The sequence below is a fragment of a genome, unplaced genomic scaffold, assembly GCF_019419815.1.
Source record: "Pyrus x bretschneideri cultivar Hongxiangsu unplaced genomic scaffold, Pyrus_bretschneideri_v1 Contig36, whole genome shotgun sequence".
Taxonomy (NCBI): domain Eukaryota; kingdom Viridiplantae; phylum Streptophyta; class Magnoliopsida; order Rosales; family Rosaceae; genus Pyrus; species Pyrus x bretschneideri.
In genome coordinates, this window is record NW_025999679.1 from 2,945,303 (window position 1) to 2,964,648 (window position 19,346).

The 19,346-nt window shown below is 36.4% G+C and overlaps 2 protein-coding genes and 1 long non-coding RNA gene across 4 annotated transcripts; 2 read left to right on the forward strand and 1 right to left on the reverse strand.

The window, feature by feature from the left end:
• Positions 1 to 5,709: 5,709 nt before the first annotated feature.
• Positions 5,710 to 11,150, reverse strand: LOC103950468 (suppressor protein SRP40). The gene is made up of 7 exons (XM_009361681.3): positions 10,897 to 11,150; positions 10,191 to 10,255; positions 9,546 to 9,580; positions 8,630 to 9,378; positions 8,043 to 8,132; positions 7,893 to 7,954; positions 5,710 to 6,105 (listed from the first exon to the last, which is right to left on the reverse strand). The coding sequence occupies exons 1-7, from the start codon at positions 11,140 to 11,142 to the stop codon at positions 6,000 to 6,002; spliced, it is 1,353 nt and encodes a 450-aa protein (XP_009359956.2). The 5' UTR covers positions 11,143 to 11,150; the 3' UTR covers positions 5,710 to 5,999.
• A 2,483-nt stretch (positions 11,151 to 13,633) lies between these two features.
• On the forward strand, positions 13,634 to 15,246 carry LOC103950467 (60S ribosomal protein L7-2). The gene is made up of 6 exons (XM_009361680.3): positions 13,634 to 13,926; positions 14,040 to 14,137; positions 14,368 to 14,425; positions 14,538 to 14,617; positions 14,706 to 14,808; positions 14,904 to 15,246. Exons 1-6 carry the CDS (start codon positions 13,744 to 13,746, stop codon positions 15,117 to 15,119), a joined length of 738 nt encoding a protein of 245 aa, XP_009359955.2. The 5' UTR covers positions 13,634 to 13,743; the 3' UTR covers positions 15,120 to 15,246.
• Positions 15,247 to 15,856: 610 nt separating this feature from the next.
• On the forward strand, positions 15,857 to 19,101 carry LOC125480849. Of its 2 annotated transcripts, XR_007261115.1 has the most exons (3): positions 15,895 to 16,051; positions 17,434 to 18,256; positions 18,621 to 19,101. It is a non-coding gene; the product is annotated as an uncharacterized LOC125480849 (long non-coding RNA). The 2 variants fall into 2 exon arrangements; XR_007261114.1 differs by having other exon boundaries at positions 15,857 to 18,256.
• The last annotated feature ends 245 nt before the right edge of the window (positions 19,102 to 19,346 follow it).

Sequence of the window (19,346 nt, forward strand, 5' to 3'; positions counted from 1 at the left end):
GGCTAGGATTTAAAACAATGGACAAACGACGGCGTTTTGTCCATTGTTTTTTTAAAAAATTTAATTAAAACAATTGGCCAAAACACTGTCGTTTTGGGCCAATTGTTAAAAGAGGATTTTCTTTCTTCTCAGTGCACAGTCATTTTCTCTGAGAAGAAGATATTGTTGCAACCTACAACCTTCAACTTGCACTGCACAGACCTTGTGTTTGAGTACGAGGGGTCCCCGGAAAATTTCTAGCAGCAATTTAGGGTCACCGAGGGGTCCTGGGACCTCCCAGGTCTCTCTGTATCCACTACTGGCTACAAATATGTGAGAACAGCTAGATACAGCTGAGAGGGACAAAGAGGGGATAGTTTAGGGTTTTGCAAAAGTAATGTAACTCTATTATTATCAAAGAAGGCATGGTTTCTCTATCCAGAGAAATCACAACTAGACGCATGCAAAACTTATGCCAAACCAGTATAAATCTTATTTGTTTTTAGTTATTCTCTAATTTGTTAAGTCTAGTCTATTGACGGTTACATTAAAGAGCAAGGTCTAGAGGAGAGTCAAAATTATAGCAGAGCCTTGGGTAACCCTATGATTATGGGAAAGCTTTTAGTTTGTCCTTAATGAGTTCTTATTATAGTCATTGCTTCATCATACATATCCTTTATTGTTTCGATATATGTTACTTGTACTCCTTTCTTCTCTAGAATCCTCTAAAGAATTTCTCTTGGGATCCTATCATACACTCTTTTTTTTCAAGTCTATAAAGATCATGCGCAAATCCTTTTGCATATCTCTATATCGTTTCATTGATCTCCGTAAGAGATAAATTGCCTCCATAGTCAAGCACCCTGACATGAACCCGAATTGATCATCTAAGATTAGTCTCTCTTATCTTAATCTATGCTCAATTACTTTCTCCCAAAGCTTCATTATATGACTCATTAACTAGTTTATGCAATTTTGTATGTCACCCTTATTCTTGAAGATAGACACCAAAGTACTTTTTATGCCACTCATTTGACATCTTCTTTTTTTTTTTCAAAATTGAAAAGGTTTGTAGACATGCTATACCCGTCTCTCCCAAGGCCTTTTACACTTTGATCAGTATATCGTCGAGACCCACTATTTTTCTATGCTTCATGTTTTTCAAAGTTACAACCACTTCCTCTTTTCTGGTTTGGCATTAGAAGGAGTAATTTTTACGCTCTTCCAAGTTACTCAACTCATCTAAAGAAGTACTAATTTTGTGTCCTTCGTTAAAAAAATTATGAAATAAGCTCTCCATCTGTCTTGAACTGCATTCTTTGTCTCTAGAATATTTCCATTGTCATCCTTGATGCACCTTACTTGGTTCAGGTCTCTTGTCTTCATTTCCTTTGCTCTAACCAGTTTATAGATGTCGAACTCTCCTTCTTTGGTATCTAATCGCTTATACATATCGTCAAAAGCCAAGAAAGAGCCACTAGCTTCGCTTCTTTCATGGCTTTCTTCGCCTCCTTTTTCTCTATTTTATACTTCTCATAGTTTTCATTGGTACTATCCTTGTATAGAACTTTACAACACTCCTTCTTGGCCTTAACATTTTTTTGTGCCTCCTTCTTCCACCACAAAGATTCCTTTTCATGTGGAGCAAATCCCTTAGATTCTCCTAATACCTCTTTTGCAACTTTTCAAATATAGCTAGAAGAAGGTTAAAACAAAACAAAGAAAAAGTTCAAAAAAAGGAAGATTGCTAATACTCTAGGTAAATTGTTCAACTACTTTGATATTTATAACTTCGTCTAAGTTCGGTTGTGCATAATTTCACTTCATCTTCCTTGTATCATTTTTCTTGCTAACTGTCCAAATCAGTGGGGCATTTTTGTGTCAAAATTATAGCTTTGAGATAAGATATCATTGTACCATTCCATTCAACTTTGCCTGAGCTTAAAAGGCAAAACCCATCAAGTTATAAAAAAAGAGTGGTTGAGCAGCTTCTCTAACAATAACAACCATGACCCGCAACCACATTGACATTACCTGCTTTTGTCCACGTTCTTTCATTTCATTCTCTTATAATTTAATCAATTTAAAAATAAAAATTAATAAAAATGTGTCTGAAGAAAAAAAAAGTGTGTGAATATCACTGCTGTTCAGAATCGATGAGTCTATTGATTGCACCATGTATATTAAAAATATATCTACAAGCAAAGTTCTAAAAGGCACTAGAAACTAGTCGGACGGCGTGTAGGGACCTAGCGCCTAGGCGTCTAGGGAGGGGCCTAATCGGATTTTATAATTTTAATTAAATTTATTATATCATATATATAAATGTTTACTTATATTTTAAAAAAAAATACATAGTTGTAGGATACATAAATTGCAAGATAGAACGACATAGATTATAAAGTATTATAATATATTGGAAACATGAAGAACAAGTATATAATGAGTGTTCATCCAAGTATCCAACAAGTATTTTACAATTTATTGAAAAATATAATGTAAAATGAAAGTTATCTATTTTTTGTTTAAGTGAGTGTCGCAACCTAGGCGGGTGGGCGGGTCTAGACGGGCGGGTGGACGAGTCTAGCAGTTGGGTGGGCGCCTGGGTAAGTCTCTACACCATTTCTTAACTTTTAAACACCTAGAAATTAATCGTGGTGTTGGCCAGCCGCCTGAAGCCTAAGCAGCGCTAGACGGAAATTTTTAAAACATTGCCTACAAGATAATCATACTCTTAAACCAATCCAATTTATTAGAAAATGTATACACACAAACACACATATATTAGAAGAAAAAGTAATTACTTTGGCCTAAGCTCCAAAAAGCTTGAAACTTACAAGGACATGGTTAACTTTAAAATTTCCAATCTATTTGTGTTGGAAAAGTTATCAATTTGGTGTATTTAAGTTAACTTTAAAATTTCCAATCTATTTCCGTGGAGACTTGCCATATGAATCTAGTTTGATGGCGGAGGCGAATGTGATACGAGCAGCGGGGTTGGCTGGTATTGATAAAGACTTTGCGGTTGTCCAGGTAGAGTCAGACTCCAAGTGTCTTGTAGATATGCTTAATGGGAATATGCAACATGATGTTGTGATTGAAGGCATCCTCTTTGATATTCAGTGTTTGAAACAACAATTGAGGTCAGTAAAATTTATCTTTGCTCCTCGAATTTGTAACAAGGTAGCACATCTAGTGGGCTTCGTTTGTTGCGCAAGAAGGGGGCTTTCATTGTGGTGATGGTCTTGAGCCACAATGGTGGTTTAATCCGTTGACTTCTGATGTAAACATTTTCATTCAAATTTAATAAAATTCTTACCCTTGAAAAAAAAAAAAAAAAAGTTAGCAAGATCTACTCTTTCGGATTACGTAACTTTCTTGGCAAATATATTATGCTCTTGTTTCTTTTCACTAGATGAAATAATAGTCAGAGTTTATAATCAGTTTGTTCTTTTTCTCCTTATTTGATTTTTTTTAACACTTTAGCCTTGCTATTACAAAGCAACCGCACCAACCTTACTTCATATTCAAGCTATGGTTTTATGGTGATTGGTAGACAAAGTCCTCCCAAATCCCCACGAAAGTATCTTTATATATGGTCCAACTTCCAAGCTTCGCTTCAATTGAAAGCAAGGGACATATGTACAAGAATTTCCAGTTTTCTGTTTTTGGTAAATTATCTTTATTGCTTTTGGAAAAACTAAAGTATCTTGTCCCACACACTATATAATAATAAATATAATAACCAGACTTATTTGTTAATTTGTCTTCGAACTTGTATTAAGTTGTTAATTTCTTTCCTAAATTTTAATTTTATGCGATTACCCCATTGATTTTTTATAAAAGCCAAACTCCCCCTGCCCCTCTCCCACCTGACGTTAGGTTTTGAAAATTTTCATCCAATTTTCAATCCATCTTGTCATGCGGACATCACATGTATCACGACAAAAAGAAAATATAATTAGGTAAATGTGGTGCAAAGCCAATACTTTGCAGTTGTTAATTGGACTTCCATGGTTAATTCAAACAAAAAGGAGCCAGAGACAACTCGCGGAAGAGACGAAGAAGAAAAATTAACAATCTGTTGTCCATATTTGGGATAAAATTACTTTACTACCCTCAAACATTTCCCTTGTGACCAAAATGGATAGAAAATTGGATGGAAAATCCTAAAATCTAACGTCATGGAGAAAACTGCCTAATTATAAAAGTTTAGGAGAGTAACACTAAAATCAAAGTTAAGGGAGAAAATTAACAACTCAATGCAAGTTCGAGAGAGAAATCGACAAATACCTCTAATAATAATTCATACTAGTGACTCAAATAAATGGATAGATATAGCATAAGATGTTGAAAATATGATAGAAGCAAGCCTTTTTTTCTACATGATGCATGGAATATAATCTTTATAGGTTACCGTCGCCTTCCCTTTGTCAAAAGCTAAGAAAAAGTGATTAAGTGAATATTAAATATTAAAGAATTAGATTGAGAAAATGAGCATAGTGTATTGAGTGGGATAATACTTGGATACTCATTAGTGAGGGGGTACTTTTGCCCTGCACCATAACTATGGTGTATGCTCACTACACATCTAATTATTTGCCATATGTTATTTCACTTAACTTTAGTTAAGTTTCACATTTAAAGTTACTTTTTCACTTTTGAATAAAAGTAACCAAAGTTAAGTGAAATGACACATGGTATATGATTAAGTATATGATGAGCATACAGATAGTTTGTGGTGGTGATCAAAATGTATTGTTTAGTGAGTACTTATCTTTCGATTTTGTCTAATGATATCTTAACATACATTTTATTGTTTAAAAAAAATGTATACGTTACTAATTTTTTTTTTTGGCCTTTTAAAAACAAAGAACGCGTGAGATTTTTTATTAGGCCAAGTCAAAAAATGATTAAGATTATTCATTAGTGAAAACTTAAATTTTATCCGATTAAGTGTACTGTTTAAAACTTTAAGTTGTTATTGGAACTCTAAGAAAATTCATCATTCACTATAATTTTATGAAAACACGAAGGAGAAAATTATACTTCAAAGCATGCAAATACCATTTTGCCCAAAAATAAAAGACAGAATGCAATACAATCAGCACACCCGCCACTTAACCTAAAAAGCATATGCGGTTGTTGAGTCAAACACATATTGAGTGACGCAAGAGCATATGCGGTTGTTGAGTCAAACACATGAGCAAAAATATGAATCACAAACACAAACAGAGTGATGCAGGAGCACCTGTTTGAGTGAAACGCATGAACAAAAATATCCAATCCAACGACGGGCAATTCGCAGAGACGTGGAAAATCTATCAAATTCTAACCCACCTATATTCTCCAATTTTGGCTATTTTTTTTCAGTTTTGGGCAGTAGTCCCAGACCTAGCTTTGATTAAGCTAGAGGTTAATGGGGGCACAACACAACCCAACCACAGAAGTGATAAAGATTTAAGAACATTTATCCTTGCACTCAAAACATGTATAAAAATGCGAAAAATACATGTAAGCATATCTTCAAACAGCTCCTACAATCTGTGTGGGGAGAGGACACAGCTTCCTCGATGAGTTCATTTTATATGGAAAAAGATGTACCAGTCATGCATAAACTATTTGCGGCTAGACATACAAATTTTTGAAAACCAAAGTCTTTCGAGTTAACAATTACTAGCACGAAAAAAAAAACAACAAAAGAGAAGAAGAAAAGAACGAATAAAACGGTTACAAAGAAACTTAACTCATCACATAAATACTCTGTAGTACATCCTTCGGACCACAATTTAAGAGAAAAATACTATCAAAGGACTGGAGCCAGCCTTCCGTGTTTCAGAAGGGAATAAAATGGCTCGTTCCATCAATAACAAGAGGAAGAGTTGTAATAAACTCTAAATAGGTAGAAGCTAGTCCTTTCGTTGAAAACTTTTGTAAATATAAAATAGGCCGGTATCATGCTAGATCAAGGAAGAAAACGTTTCTGCAAGTGAATACCGGTGCCTTAGAAAACTTTCCGATTAATCTTCATCAGAATAATTGAACTTGACCGAGTGTGACTGCAGATCAATCAGCCCTCCTCTGTATGTCCCACGCTTCTTCTTGGTCTTTTCATGCCGAAAATCCCTGCAAATTCAATGTAAAGCATAATTAAGAAACAAGTGCCTAAAGAGCACGAGGCATTCTAGCGTGGTGTGTGCACTCGTGCATGTGTGAATGAAGGACATAAAGCTTGAGGTCTAACGTAGTTCTCAACAGGAAGCATCACAATTAGCTCAATAATAGTAAGAAAGACACTAGTTATCTTTTTTTATTTTTGAATATTTATGTTTACGAGTGTCAAATCATTCAGCTCTTTCTGTACACAAGAAATATATTTTAAAACCCCTTCCCCATCCAAACCCTAGTAGGACAGATGAAAAATAGTTCATGAGTCCTGCTCTACTGGATGACAGTTTTTGCGAAACTGTGAGCGGCAATTAATTTACACTGTAGTGTTGGATTACAAACAAAAGGAGTGGGGTTATTAGCCATAGGATCCACATGTGCACAGGCGCTCAAAAACAGTGCATTAGTTGAAACTTGAAATACGTAGCAGTTTTCCCATCAAAACCAATTTCACTATAGTAGAGGTCCACAGGAGAAAAAGAGAAGGATGGTCAAAGGTGAAGAAATAGGAGAGAGCAAAGACTTAAGAGACGTGGTCCCTGTTTTTCTGAAAATAATGTAACTCTAACTTATGCATTTGAAAATGTGGAAAGACATAAAATTTTGATGAATACAAAAAAAAAAAAAAAAAAATTCATTTGCATAGAAGTAACATGTTTTTCTAACAGTACAATTATTTCCTAACAGCCAATATGTAGAAAGGATTTATACCATTTGTTCTCAAAAAAAAAAAAAACAAAAGGATTTATACCATTTATGTTTGTCACAGCTTTCACAGATGATCCTCTAACCCTTAACCCTTTCCCTCTTCTAGTATGATGCTGGATTTTTCTTCTCTGAACATTTTAACTACTGAACCCCCATTCCATTCTTTATCCAAGTTGACTTCCACGGCAGTATGAGGGGTCTCCGTTCAAACAAATTAAGGCACAAGAGACATCTAAATGTAGATTTTGATTACAAGTCAGCTAGATGATTTTTTATTTTTTTTCACTGTGAACCCCACTGGCTGTTTACCCAAATTAACTGTCCGTCAACCTACAACCTGTCCATAGACTGAGTCCAACTTAAATCAAATAAATCCTATTACATTTAACGCCTTTCACTAAACATAACCAAACCATCTCAAACAATTATTCCTCACAATTCATTTTATCCAGGATTGGTGTCATCCTCACCCGATTGCATATACATGTGTGTATGTATAGATTGTATATCTTGATTGAGTCATTCACATGAAATCCTTATCTCAACTACACTGCCTTAATGGGCATGTTGGTTTGAACTTGCCAGTGATGTGCATCTTTTTTTCATAATTACAAACATGTCCATGCCACCAAAAATGGCAGGCCTTGCAGCAATCCATTAAAGCTTCACAGGTGTTTTATAATCATAAAATACAATATTTTTATATATGCTATCTAATATAACCATAAAAGTTTTCACCAGATAACTATGTGAAAACTACAAACTTGTTCGGTTTTTAATCCAACCAACCACTATAAGATTTAACAATACAAATGGGAACAACGCTTTGGACTACAAAAAACTGACCCACTCTCTAATAGAGGTGTGCCCTACCATTTGTATGTGGGAGCCACATCTATCAGAGTGTCGGTTTTGTTCATCTAACTAGCATTGCTCCAAAAGGAAAAGCAAGATGAAAATTCAAAAGAGCATAAAACAGTTTAAAATACAACATCTTTAGTTAACTTTAATAAATAAGTGGCAATCAGCATACACACCTTCCTCTGACTTGCCCAAGAATCTCTTGTGCTTTTGCACCATAGCCAATCTCCGCACCATCCTGCACAGAATTGAGAGCGAGAAATTAGTAGGGACAAAGATAAGTACAGCTCACAAGAAGATAATACATAAGCTAATCAGTCTCACACCTTTGCCCAGTAAGAATTATCTCGAAGCTTCTCATCAACAAATTCCACCTCATCGGCTTTCACCCTTTGAAATGCATTAACAGTCTTTGGCTGCACTAACAGCATTTATCAACATTGTTTAACCCTGAAGTTACATAAGTATAATGCGCAAGAGAGAAATTGAGAAATAGAGAAAAGGAAACAAGCATGAATCCAACAACAACATCAAGCACCACAGCGAAACTCATGCATAATATAGATCACAATAATAGTTGAGAAGAAAATTTCCCAAGAAAGAACTCATTTGAAATGACTTAGTGAACAGTTAAAAGAATACGACTTCATACCACCTGCAAAATCAGTAAAATTAGATCTAAATAATACTAGGACAAAAGAGCTTGAAAAAAGTAACAAATGAAGATAAAGAGTTCAATTTGAGGCGAGATTTTCATTGATTTTGATTCACATAAAAAAAATGAAGGAAAATGCATCTGACAAGTCATGTAGAACATGTCAAATCATGTAGAACCTAGAGAATCTCAAACAAGGCTGCATGAATAGATCACATCTCAAATGGTTCCTATCACACATAAAGATCAAGGAAATACCTCAGCTGAACCATTGTGTTGCTTCTTGTTTTTCTTAATAGAAGACTTCTCAGCACTTTTATCTAGTTCACCAAAATTTTCAGCTTTTCCTTGTGATGCATTGTTATTTACTGGTTGCTCACTTCCCTTGGATGATTTTGAGCTCTCTACCTTCCTGCGCTTGGATTCTTCATCTTCTTTGTTGTCGGCAGGCTGTGAATCATTTCCTTCAGAAGCTAATCTTTTTCTTTTTTTGGAACCTTTATTCTCCTTATCAGTAGCATCCACATCTGATATCTTGAAATCATATTTTCCAGAACTAGTTCCATTCCTATCTCCTATACTAAGCGCCTTCCCCTTCTCACCACCTAAACTTTCAGAAACCAAACCATCTTTCTTTTTCTTCTTACTTTTAGGTTTGACACTCTTCCCATCCATTGGATTGTCATCAGCAACTGATTTACCAATTTCAATTGCATCATTTTTTCCTTCCAAGCCATGCTGCTCTACACCAGCACTGAAAGAATCGGTACTTGACTTGTTCTTCTTTTTCTTCTTAACCTTTGGTTTCTTTTCTATCTCAGAATCACCAACACCATTTTCCTTTAAAAGTACAGCATCCTTAATTTTTTTTTCAGTTGCACCAAGAAACTGCTCTGATTGATGTTCTTCTGCTGCACCAGCAAGAGAACCAGAAGCTATCTTGGACTTCCTTGCCTCCTTGGATAACTTATCCGCCATTACCAGCAATTGGAAGGTATCCTTAAATACTGTGCAGAATTAAAAAATTAACATAAGCACTACATACAAATAATGAACATATAACTACATCCTGAGACTCATATTCATACGCATAAGAGAAAGAAAGAGAGACAGAAAGAGAGAGAGAGAGAGATGCACGATGAAAACCAAAAATTATTTATAAATTCCTGCATACCTTTCTCCTCGCTGTGAACATTTGTGTCTCCACTACTACATAACAGAAAAACACAAGTTAAATTAGAATAGAAACTGAAATTTAATGTTTATCTAAACAGCAGTATAATCACCAAATGTATTTGAGGCATTATGGCAGTCTGCCAGACAGCATCAGGATTTTTCCCATTAGATTTCATGCTAGTGATTGCCATCAGCACAATTCTAGGATGTTGAACAAAAACCTAAGATAACCCTCTAATTAAAACTATTATTTAAAAGAAAATCCTTTAATTTGAAACTACTTAAGCATTAAAACAAAATCTATCACAGTTGTGATAACATTGATTTCCTACTAAAGGAACACTACAAAATCATCAAATCCCAAATACCTATACCATGAAAGATTAGCATAATACCATCCTTCTTTCTAACTCCACATCGCTGAACTTACAAAAAATCAGAAACAAAAAAAGTTTCGTAATTTATGTTGCCACACGAAAAATATCATCTGTATTAAACTCATACCGTTGAATACTTTAAATAAAAGCGTGTAAAGATTTAAAGAACCATTTTAAAAGTATTTGAGAAGAAGTTACAATTGATGACCGTCTTCATATAAATTCATTAAGAGAAGAAAAATAAGTTGAAGAATTGGTCAACTCACCGCATCTCAGAATACTTGCAGTAAATTTCTCCCAAATCCAGTGGCAAATCCTTCAGTTCACTTTTCTGCAAAAGGGTCAATAACCAATTCTGAATTCAATTCACTAACAACCACAGAATACAGTAGACACTTATCGTATTGAAAGTCTAATACTTGGTTAAGAAATTGTCCAACTCCATCTTATGCGACAATGTTACGAGTGCATTACTATTCATTCATATTAGATATGAACCAGGCCAACGAAAAAATCATAACGGATACGATAACAATACTGGATTAACTACTGAAGGTCCAAAACAAACTGTAAAATGCTCTACAGAGAATGCATCGACCATTTAGGCATTTTTCAAGAGTAAATTGTTGCAATGGCTTTTGGTCCTGCAATTTTAATCAAATTGGAGCAATGGTGGAATCATGGTTCCAATTGGATTAAAGTTGAGGATCATTTTTCCAGTTGAATTAAAGTTGAGGGACCATTGATACAAATTTTTTATATGATTTTTCATATTTGCCCCTTAATTTAGCTTTTCATAGAAGTTCTAACGGAATTGACGAAAATGGCTGCACATTTTGATGAGACGAAAGACCAATGGTAATTAATCAATGTTCAAAACAACTTGTTGAGAATGCAACAATAAAAATTCATGTATGCTCTGCATTTTCATATTTTTCTAGGCAACCAAACAGAAAATAGACAAGGGCCCACCTCGATTCCAGCTTCAGAAAGGAACTTTTTCAAGGTTTTGGAGAACCCATTGTTTTCCAGGAACCGAGCCACGGCGCGGAGGAGTGGACCCTTCTGGTCGGGACTCAGAGTTTGTGCTCCGTTGGCAGAGCTATTAGGCTTCCTGTGCTCCATGTCTCGGTTTGCGAGCAGAACTTGGCGAGGCTTGAATGCGAGAAGGGTAGGGTTGATAGCGTCCTCCTGCGTGCTTGTTAGGGATTTGGGCATGCGAGGATTCTGCTCTGAGTAGGTTTATTGGAGGAGGACGAGGAGGGAGAAGGCTCCAACGCCGACTGATGAGGTTTTAGGAGGAATTAGGGTTTATTCGTGGCTGTGATTCAATATTCGGACATGGAGTTTGACATAATTACGAACAATAACATTATATTGGAGTACTCATCACTCACCGTGAAATGGATGGCTAAATCGTCAAAACGGTCTCTAGGATCTGCATAACAAATCACTTTGGTTCCTAAGATTTCAAATTAATAGAAGTGGTTCCTGAGATTGTCCACCATCCATCATTTTGGTCATTCTGCTAAAAACTCCGTTAAGTGTCCCGAAACTCTTGGCCAGAAGTTTGGGCAATTTTCAAAGCTTCGTAATTCAATCGTTTCTTAACCAAATTCGATCCATAATATATCACGATGAAGATAGGAAAGTGTAGAATGAGATTATACCTATTTGAAAGCCCAATGGTTGCCGGAGCTGGTCGAAAAATATCCTCAAAGTTGACTGGTCCAAGGGAAAACTAGAAAACTCGTTGGCAACTGGGTAAATTTTATACGTTAATAACTATTTCAATACTCAACGAAATCAAGTAATTCAAAAATGATGGCGATTTAGCCACTTTCGAGACCAAGATCGCCACTTTCGAGCAGTTTTCGGCCAAATCACAGCGATTTAGCCATCAAAAAAGCTACCATTCTCTTCATCTCGTCGAGAAGTATGATTTTTATTTTTGAATCACTTGATTTCGTTGAGTATTGAAGAAGTTACGAATGTTTAAATTTTACCCAGTTTCTGGGGAGTTTTCCCTTGGACCAGTCAACTTTGAGGCTATTTTCCAGTCATCTCCAGCAACCATTGGGCTTCCAAATAGGTATAATCTTATTCTACACTTTCCTATCTTCATTTTGATATATTATGGGTCGAATTTGGTTAAAAAACGATTGAGTTACGAAGCTTTGAAAATTGCCCAAACTTCCGGCCAAGAGCTCAAGGACACTTAACGAACGGAATTACCAAAATGATAGATGGTGGACAATCTCAGGAACCAATTCTATTGATTTGAAATCTCATGGACCATGTTGGCGATTTAGCCGAAATGGATTTATGTTTTTTTTTTCTTTTTGGTCAAACAAAATTACTTTCATTAAAAAACTAGTACAAGAAAGAGAGACCCAAAGGCCTCTCATAAACAAGAGTAGGTAAAGCAAATGGCTCAGACAAAATAAAAGTTGTAACCCAAGATACAATAGGAGGTCCAAACAAACTTAGGCATGTAGGTAGAAAAAGCAAACAACAAAAAACCTAATCTAAAGCAGTATAAACCAAATCATTGTCACCGCTGCATCCTTAAAGGAAGCCAAACTCTGAATCGAGAGCGTAGATACCAGATCCAAATTCCCTTCACAAACCCCTGCAAATATATACAAACAAATTACCATATGGATAGAAAGTGAGGTTAAGGGGTATGTAAAATACCCTTACTGTGATGGAGGCTATAGAACACTTGGTCTAGATGGGAACCGTCATGTGGGTTGGGGGAGGAAAAGTGAGGGAAGGAGGTGGATCTAATATCCAATTTTGGATCGGAGCCCGCAAATCCAAGCATATGATGGAGGTGGGATGGATATCATGGCTAAAGAGGGGGGAGGAAGGAAAAATAACAAATAGAAAGTAGTAAAAATGGGTGAAAAACAAGACTAGGAAGGAAGAGGGGGTGGGAAGCTGTAAGAGGAAAGGGGTAAAGGAGATGGGAGGGGAGGAAAAGAGGGAAATGGAAGAAAAAAGGGATATGGCAGAGGAGATGAAAGGGAAGAAGGAGGAGAAGTGGGAGGGTATAGCGGATTGTGAGAAAAAGGGACGGAGAAGAAAATAAGGGTAGGTTGCCATTGACACCCAAGCTAAAGGTTAGGGCTGGCCACGAAGTAGAATGCTAGGTTGGTGTTTCAATAAAGAGAGTTTGTTTTTCTAGAAAGAGAAACTAGAGAGAGTTTGTTTGGTCTCATTCTAACCGATTGAGCTTTGTGTTTAAGTTACAACCAAGTAAAAATTGAAAATCTACTTATTATTGGGTCCTACGTCCATTATCTCAGTCTCTCTCTCTTTCATAATTGTTTGGTTTTGAAGTTAAGAAAAGCCAATACACACTCGCACAACAAAACTTTTACTTGTTGACAACATCTAAGAACGACACACTTGTAACTTTCTCTTTCAAGCATTTTTGTAGCGTTGAGTAACGAAGAAACACTTGACGAAAATAGTTTGTTCGAACAGTAACTGAGTCCAATTTAACGCAACACTATCAAATAAAATTTCAAAAATCTCTAGTTAATGGATGAAGTGGTTAATTTATTAATATAATAGATCGAATTTGGATTACTAATTAGCTCAACGGGTCAAATTTAGATCATCCATATAAAAACAGTTTTTGCTCAATCTGACCCAAATCCACTAAACGCAACGCATTGTCAGCTCTAGATTATAGCCACCACCTAAAACCCTAATTTTTGTTTCCTCAATCTCTCTTTACCTGCAGCCGCCACCCGCACTCTACTCCTTTGTACTTCTTCTACTCCTGATACCATTTTTGCAGAGAGAGAGATGGGCGAAGAAGTGAAGGCGGCGCCGGTGGTTCCGGAGTCAGTGTTGAAGAAGAGAAAAAGAGAGGAGCAATGGGCCCTTGCTAAAAAGCAAGACCTTGAATCTGCCAAGAAGAAGAGCTCCGAAAACCGCAAGCTGATCTACAACCGGGCCAAGCAGTACGCCAAGGAGTACGATGAGGAGGTACATACGCAATACACGTTTGATTAGTACTGTTCTATTTATTTGATCAATTTTGGAATTGATACTGGGATTTCAATTGGGTTTTGATGGTCTAACTTGTCCCCTTTTTTCAGCAAAAGGAGTTGATTCGATTGAAGCGCGAAGCAAAACTGAAGGGTGGGTTTCATGTAAACCCAGAGGCCAAGCTGTTGTTCATCATCAGGATTCGTGGGTATGTATGAATTTGGTTTAATGCCGATTGCGTTTGTATTTTTTTTTTTTTTTGTTTGTTTTTCAAGCAATCGATTTGTTAGATAAAATGTTGGATTAGGGAGCCGACAGGGTTCGAACCCATGCCAAACGCTCCGCTCTACCACTGTGGTAGAGGGCCACTCGTTGATTGGGTTTGTATTTGGTTTAATGCTGATTGTGATCATTGTCTTGGTGTTTTTTAACATTCAGAATCAATGCTATTGACCCAAAAACTAAGAAGATTTTGCAGCTTCTTCGATTGAGACAGGTAAAATCCTGATCGAATCTCGTATTTCTGGAATGGGTAATTGCAGTAGAGTAATAAAATGCAATTGATATTTTAATTCTCTGGTTTTCATTCGATTTTTGGGTTGTTGCAGATATTCAATGGTGTGTTCTTGAAAGTAAATAAGGCCACATTGAACATGCTTCACAGGGTTGAACCCTATGTGACCTACGGGTATGTCATTTTTTTTTCGTTTCGAGCTTCATAGTCTCATGATCGTTTATCCCGGGTTGTTTTGTTAATTTGATGTAATGGACTTCAGGTATCCTAATTTGAAGAGTGTCAAGGAGTTAATCTACAAGAGGGGTTATGGGAAACTTAACAAGCAGAGAACTGCTTTGACTGACAATTCAATTGTTGAACAGGTAGAGAAAGTACATGATTAGTAAAGTTTAATAACGTGATCAATTTTTGTTTAAACACATTGGCGTTCTTTCATTGACATTTCTTGAAATCACAGGCTTTGGGCAAGTTTGGAATTATCTGTGTGGAGGATCTTATCCATGAAATCTTGACTGTTGGGCCTCACTTCAAGGAGGCTAACAACTTCCTTTGGCCATTTAAGCTTAAGGCCCCTCTCGGTGGTCTGAAGAAGAAGAGAAATCACTATGTTGAAGGTGGTGATGCTGGAAACCGTGAAGACTATATCAACGAGCTCATCAGGAGGATGAATTAGATTTATGCAAGTATTCTTCTTTTTGAAATTTTGAGGTGTTCACTTCTTTTATTTTGCGTCCATCAACTTTATAAGACTTAGTTCTCCTATTTCGTCGTGAAATCTAATTAGTGATATCTTTACAAAATTTCAACGTGCTGGAGAACAAAGTATTAAATAGGAGTAAGCATGCTACATTTTTGGTTTCAAGTTCTCATGCCATCAGAATCTGCTGTCCTTGCCTATCAGTTTATTCAAAATTTCAACGTGCTGGAGAACAAATTATACCAAATTCAAAGGTAAGGTATTTTATCACAAAATTATATGAAGAACGAAGGTTTAGATTTTGCAAAAAATCTAGGGTTTAGGGTCTTGGAGAATCAAAACTTTGGAGTATGAAGATTTAGGGTTTAAGGTTTTGTTTTTGTTGTTGGCATCAAAACTTTGTATGAATCGAATCAGAGTAGCAAGTAGTGACTGTTTGGTGGACATCAAAGCAAAAGCCCTATCTATTTCTCTCCCTCTCTCTCTCTCTCTCTCTCTCTCTCTCTCTCTCTCTCTCACACACACACACATTGTTCCTCTAACCCTGAGAGGCTTTCTCTTGTAAAACTGACAATTGACCGAACGAATCTAATAGCTCTTGTTCAGATGTGCAACTTTAATGTGCGCTTTTGGTGTCCATTGACGAATTTTCACTAACGCTCAACCCTTCCCCTCTTCGGGTACGATGACTCTCTCTCTCTCTCTCTCTCTCTCTCTCTCTCTCTCTCTCTCACACACACACACACATACACATCGTTCCTCTAACCCTGAGAGGCTTTCTCTTGTAAAACTCTTAAGACATTTGACCGAACGAATCTAATAGCTCTTGTTCAGATGTGCAACTTTAATGTGCGCTTTTGGTGTCCATTAACGAATTTTCACTAACGCTCAACCCTTCCCCTCTTCGGGTATGATGACTCTAGACCGTCTCTCTCTCTCCCTCTCTCTCTCTCACATCGTTCCTCTAACCTTGAGAGGCTTTCTCTTGTAAAACTGTTAGACATTTGACCGAATGAATCTAATAGCTCTTGTTTAGATGTGCAACTTTAATGTGCTCTTTTGGTGTCCATTGATGAATTTTCACTAACGCTCAACCCTTCCCATCTTCGGGTATGATGACTCTAGATTGTCTTCCGCAATGTATATCGTATAATAGCTTTAAGAGGATGAGAGAGTGTGTTAAGCCTTACAATGGGCTTGCCATAATAATGTGATTCAACTTCGACTTGGCGAGAATCGGACTTAAAGCTGCTCTTACAAGTGAAGATGAATACAACTAGACTGTAGTGCTAAGTGATGCTTTACCATTAAACGTGTACAACATATTTACATAAAATAAGTAGTAATTGTTGATAGCTTTACCATTTACACCAATATTGTACAAATAAAGAGTTGTTCGAAATATAACCGCTCTTATTTTACAAACGTACTCCCAAATTGTGGTGCTTTGAACACTAAGCAATAGTTAAACTATATTTACACAACTTGTCTATGCTGCTTTTCAATGCCATTCCACTCTTGAGATCGATTCATTTTTCTCTTAAAAAACCAATTCTTTCATTACTAATCAATATAGCTTATAAATGTCAGTTACAAACATTCTCAAAATAAAAAACTTCTCGATTTACCAATAAGCAGAAATAATTAAACTGAGAAGCTACAAATATGTAATACGATTCCGATATGGCGTAATCATCAAGAATCAGAGTAAAATCGAGTTGGGTCATAGACTTTTGGAAGAACCTAGATTATAATATTAGTAAAATCGATATTGTGAAATTATGAAATTGTGAAATTGTGAAAATGTGATATTGTGAAATTGTGAATATGTCTTATGGTGAAATTGTGAAAATTGTGAAATTTGTGAATATGACATGTGAAAATTGTAGTTAATATGTGAAATTGTAGGAAAATAGAGAAATTTGAATAATTGTAGAAATATGTGAGAATTGTAATAAATTTCTGACAATTGTAGGAAATATGTGAAATTTGTAGGAAAATAGAAAAAATGTAAAAATTGAAGAGATATGTGAAAATTGTAAAAAATATGTGAAATTTGTTGAAAATTTGTAAAAATTGTAGAAATATGTGAAACTTTGTGAAATATTACGAAAATAGGAAAGAAATTAAATTTGTAAGAAAGAAATTAAATTCATAGGAACAAAATTAAAATTTGTAGGAGAGAAATTAAATTTGTAGTAAGGAAATTAAATTTGTAGGAAAAATAAATAAAATTGTAGGGACGAAATTAAATTTGTGTGACGAAATTTATTGTGTTATTTTTTCATAGATATCATTGTGGTTGATCAATAGTGGTTGCCACTCTGCCTCCACTTCGGGCCAAAGTGACCCGGGGGTAGAGATACCGAGTAGAACCCAGGCGGCCATTGTCGAGTCGTCGGCATGCCCCAATACAACTGCTACATTGGGTCGGGTGCCTCGATCTGCCAGGCATGTTCATAGTTAGAGACGGCACGAGCCTCGTGCCAGCCCCACCTCACCTTGTTGAAACTGAGGAGGCCGATGCCGATTCGGTAGCTATGCGCCCGAAAGGAGACGGAGAACTCGCAACTGGGAAGAAGACCAAAGTGTGGGGGATGAAATTTGACCTCCAACCGGATCATTGGCTTTTAGCATAACCAGATCGTAATCGATTACAACCACTCAATTGGCAAGCGAACCTGAAAGGCAACAGCTTGTTGACTCACGACATGAGTACCATCGTCTGCACCAAGTGTCCCATGCTTACTTCTTCATGGAAGAAGCAATCCCCAGGTGCATGACGATATGATGAGAGAGATTTCGGTATGTATGGAGTTTTTTTTAATTTAATATTTTGTATTTTTATTTATTAAATGCATTTTTTAAGCTAACACACTTTTTTTTTGTTTATTTCAGACCAATGTATCCATCGACATGCACCACCTGGGTACGAAAGAGTACATACACCGGGTGTGGGCTAAGCGGTACAAGGAGTGGAAGTATGAGATGCACTTGTACTACAATACTTATGCATTTCCTGTTGAAGCTTCTATCGATCACCCCCAGAGTTTGTGAAGAGGATTGCCAAGTGGGAGTGGTTATGTGGTCATTTTCAGAGCCTGATATTTTTGGTATATTTTTCTTCTAATTTTTTATTTGTTTATATTTAACTTTAATTAAAATTTTTAATTACAACGAAAATCGATAGCAAATAAGGCTAGCCGGGAAGCGAAGCCATCCCTTCATCATTCCGGTTCTGGCCCCTATCTTTTCGAATCAAGGAACGATGTGAGAAGGGTTCCTTTTTTTCGGAAGTCGAGGCTTGGGAGATACACATGCAATTACAAATTTCAAAACTATGATCGATAATTTTAATTGTTTTTTTTATAAGCTTTTATGTTGCAAAAGAAGGACTAGTCCCTTGCCTACCTCTCCCAACAATGACTAGACACGCCAATGGAAGAGCTAACACCTGATCCAGATGTGTCTTTGTAGTTGATGATGGACGGGGTTGGGTGAAGAAAAGGCAAAACGGCCTAGGAGCGGGTTGGATCGGGTTCGAGATCTCGGAAAGTCTTCTTCATCTAGTTGTCTGACTACGTGCAAGGTGTCTTCCAGACTATAGTAGTTGGAGATGGAGCTAGCAGTCGTGCCAACGAGGATAAGAAGCTAAAGAAGAAGCGTGCCAACGAGAATAAGTTGTGTGCCATCAAGAAAAAGCTCGGGAGGCAGTCATGCACTAACGAGATGAGGGCCTTCTGCTTACATTGATGGGATAGCCCAAACAATGTCAGCCTCTTGCATTTGCCTTCTTAATCCTTCGAGTGACCTTCAGCCACCATCCCACCAGCCACCCAGTAGTCATACTTAGTTTAGTATTTTACATATAATTGTATGAATATTTTATTTATAATAATCTAAAATTTTAAAATAAATCAAAATATTAAAGAATAGAATAAATAATATTTAATTTAAATATTGTTTTAGTTAAGAATTTTAAACAAAAAATTTAAAAACATTGTTCGACGATTCTTTCATTGGGCAAAATATTTTAAATTTTTTTGTTGCTGAAAACCTGGTGAAATAATAGCACGGCATATGTTTCATTCGTTGGGCCAAGTTGGTCAATGCACTTTCCTTGATGAAATAATTTTGTTGGGTAAAATACAATTTGTCTGACGATTTTGTACTATTTGTCAAGTGAACTCTGCACCAACGATA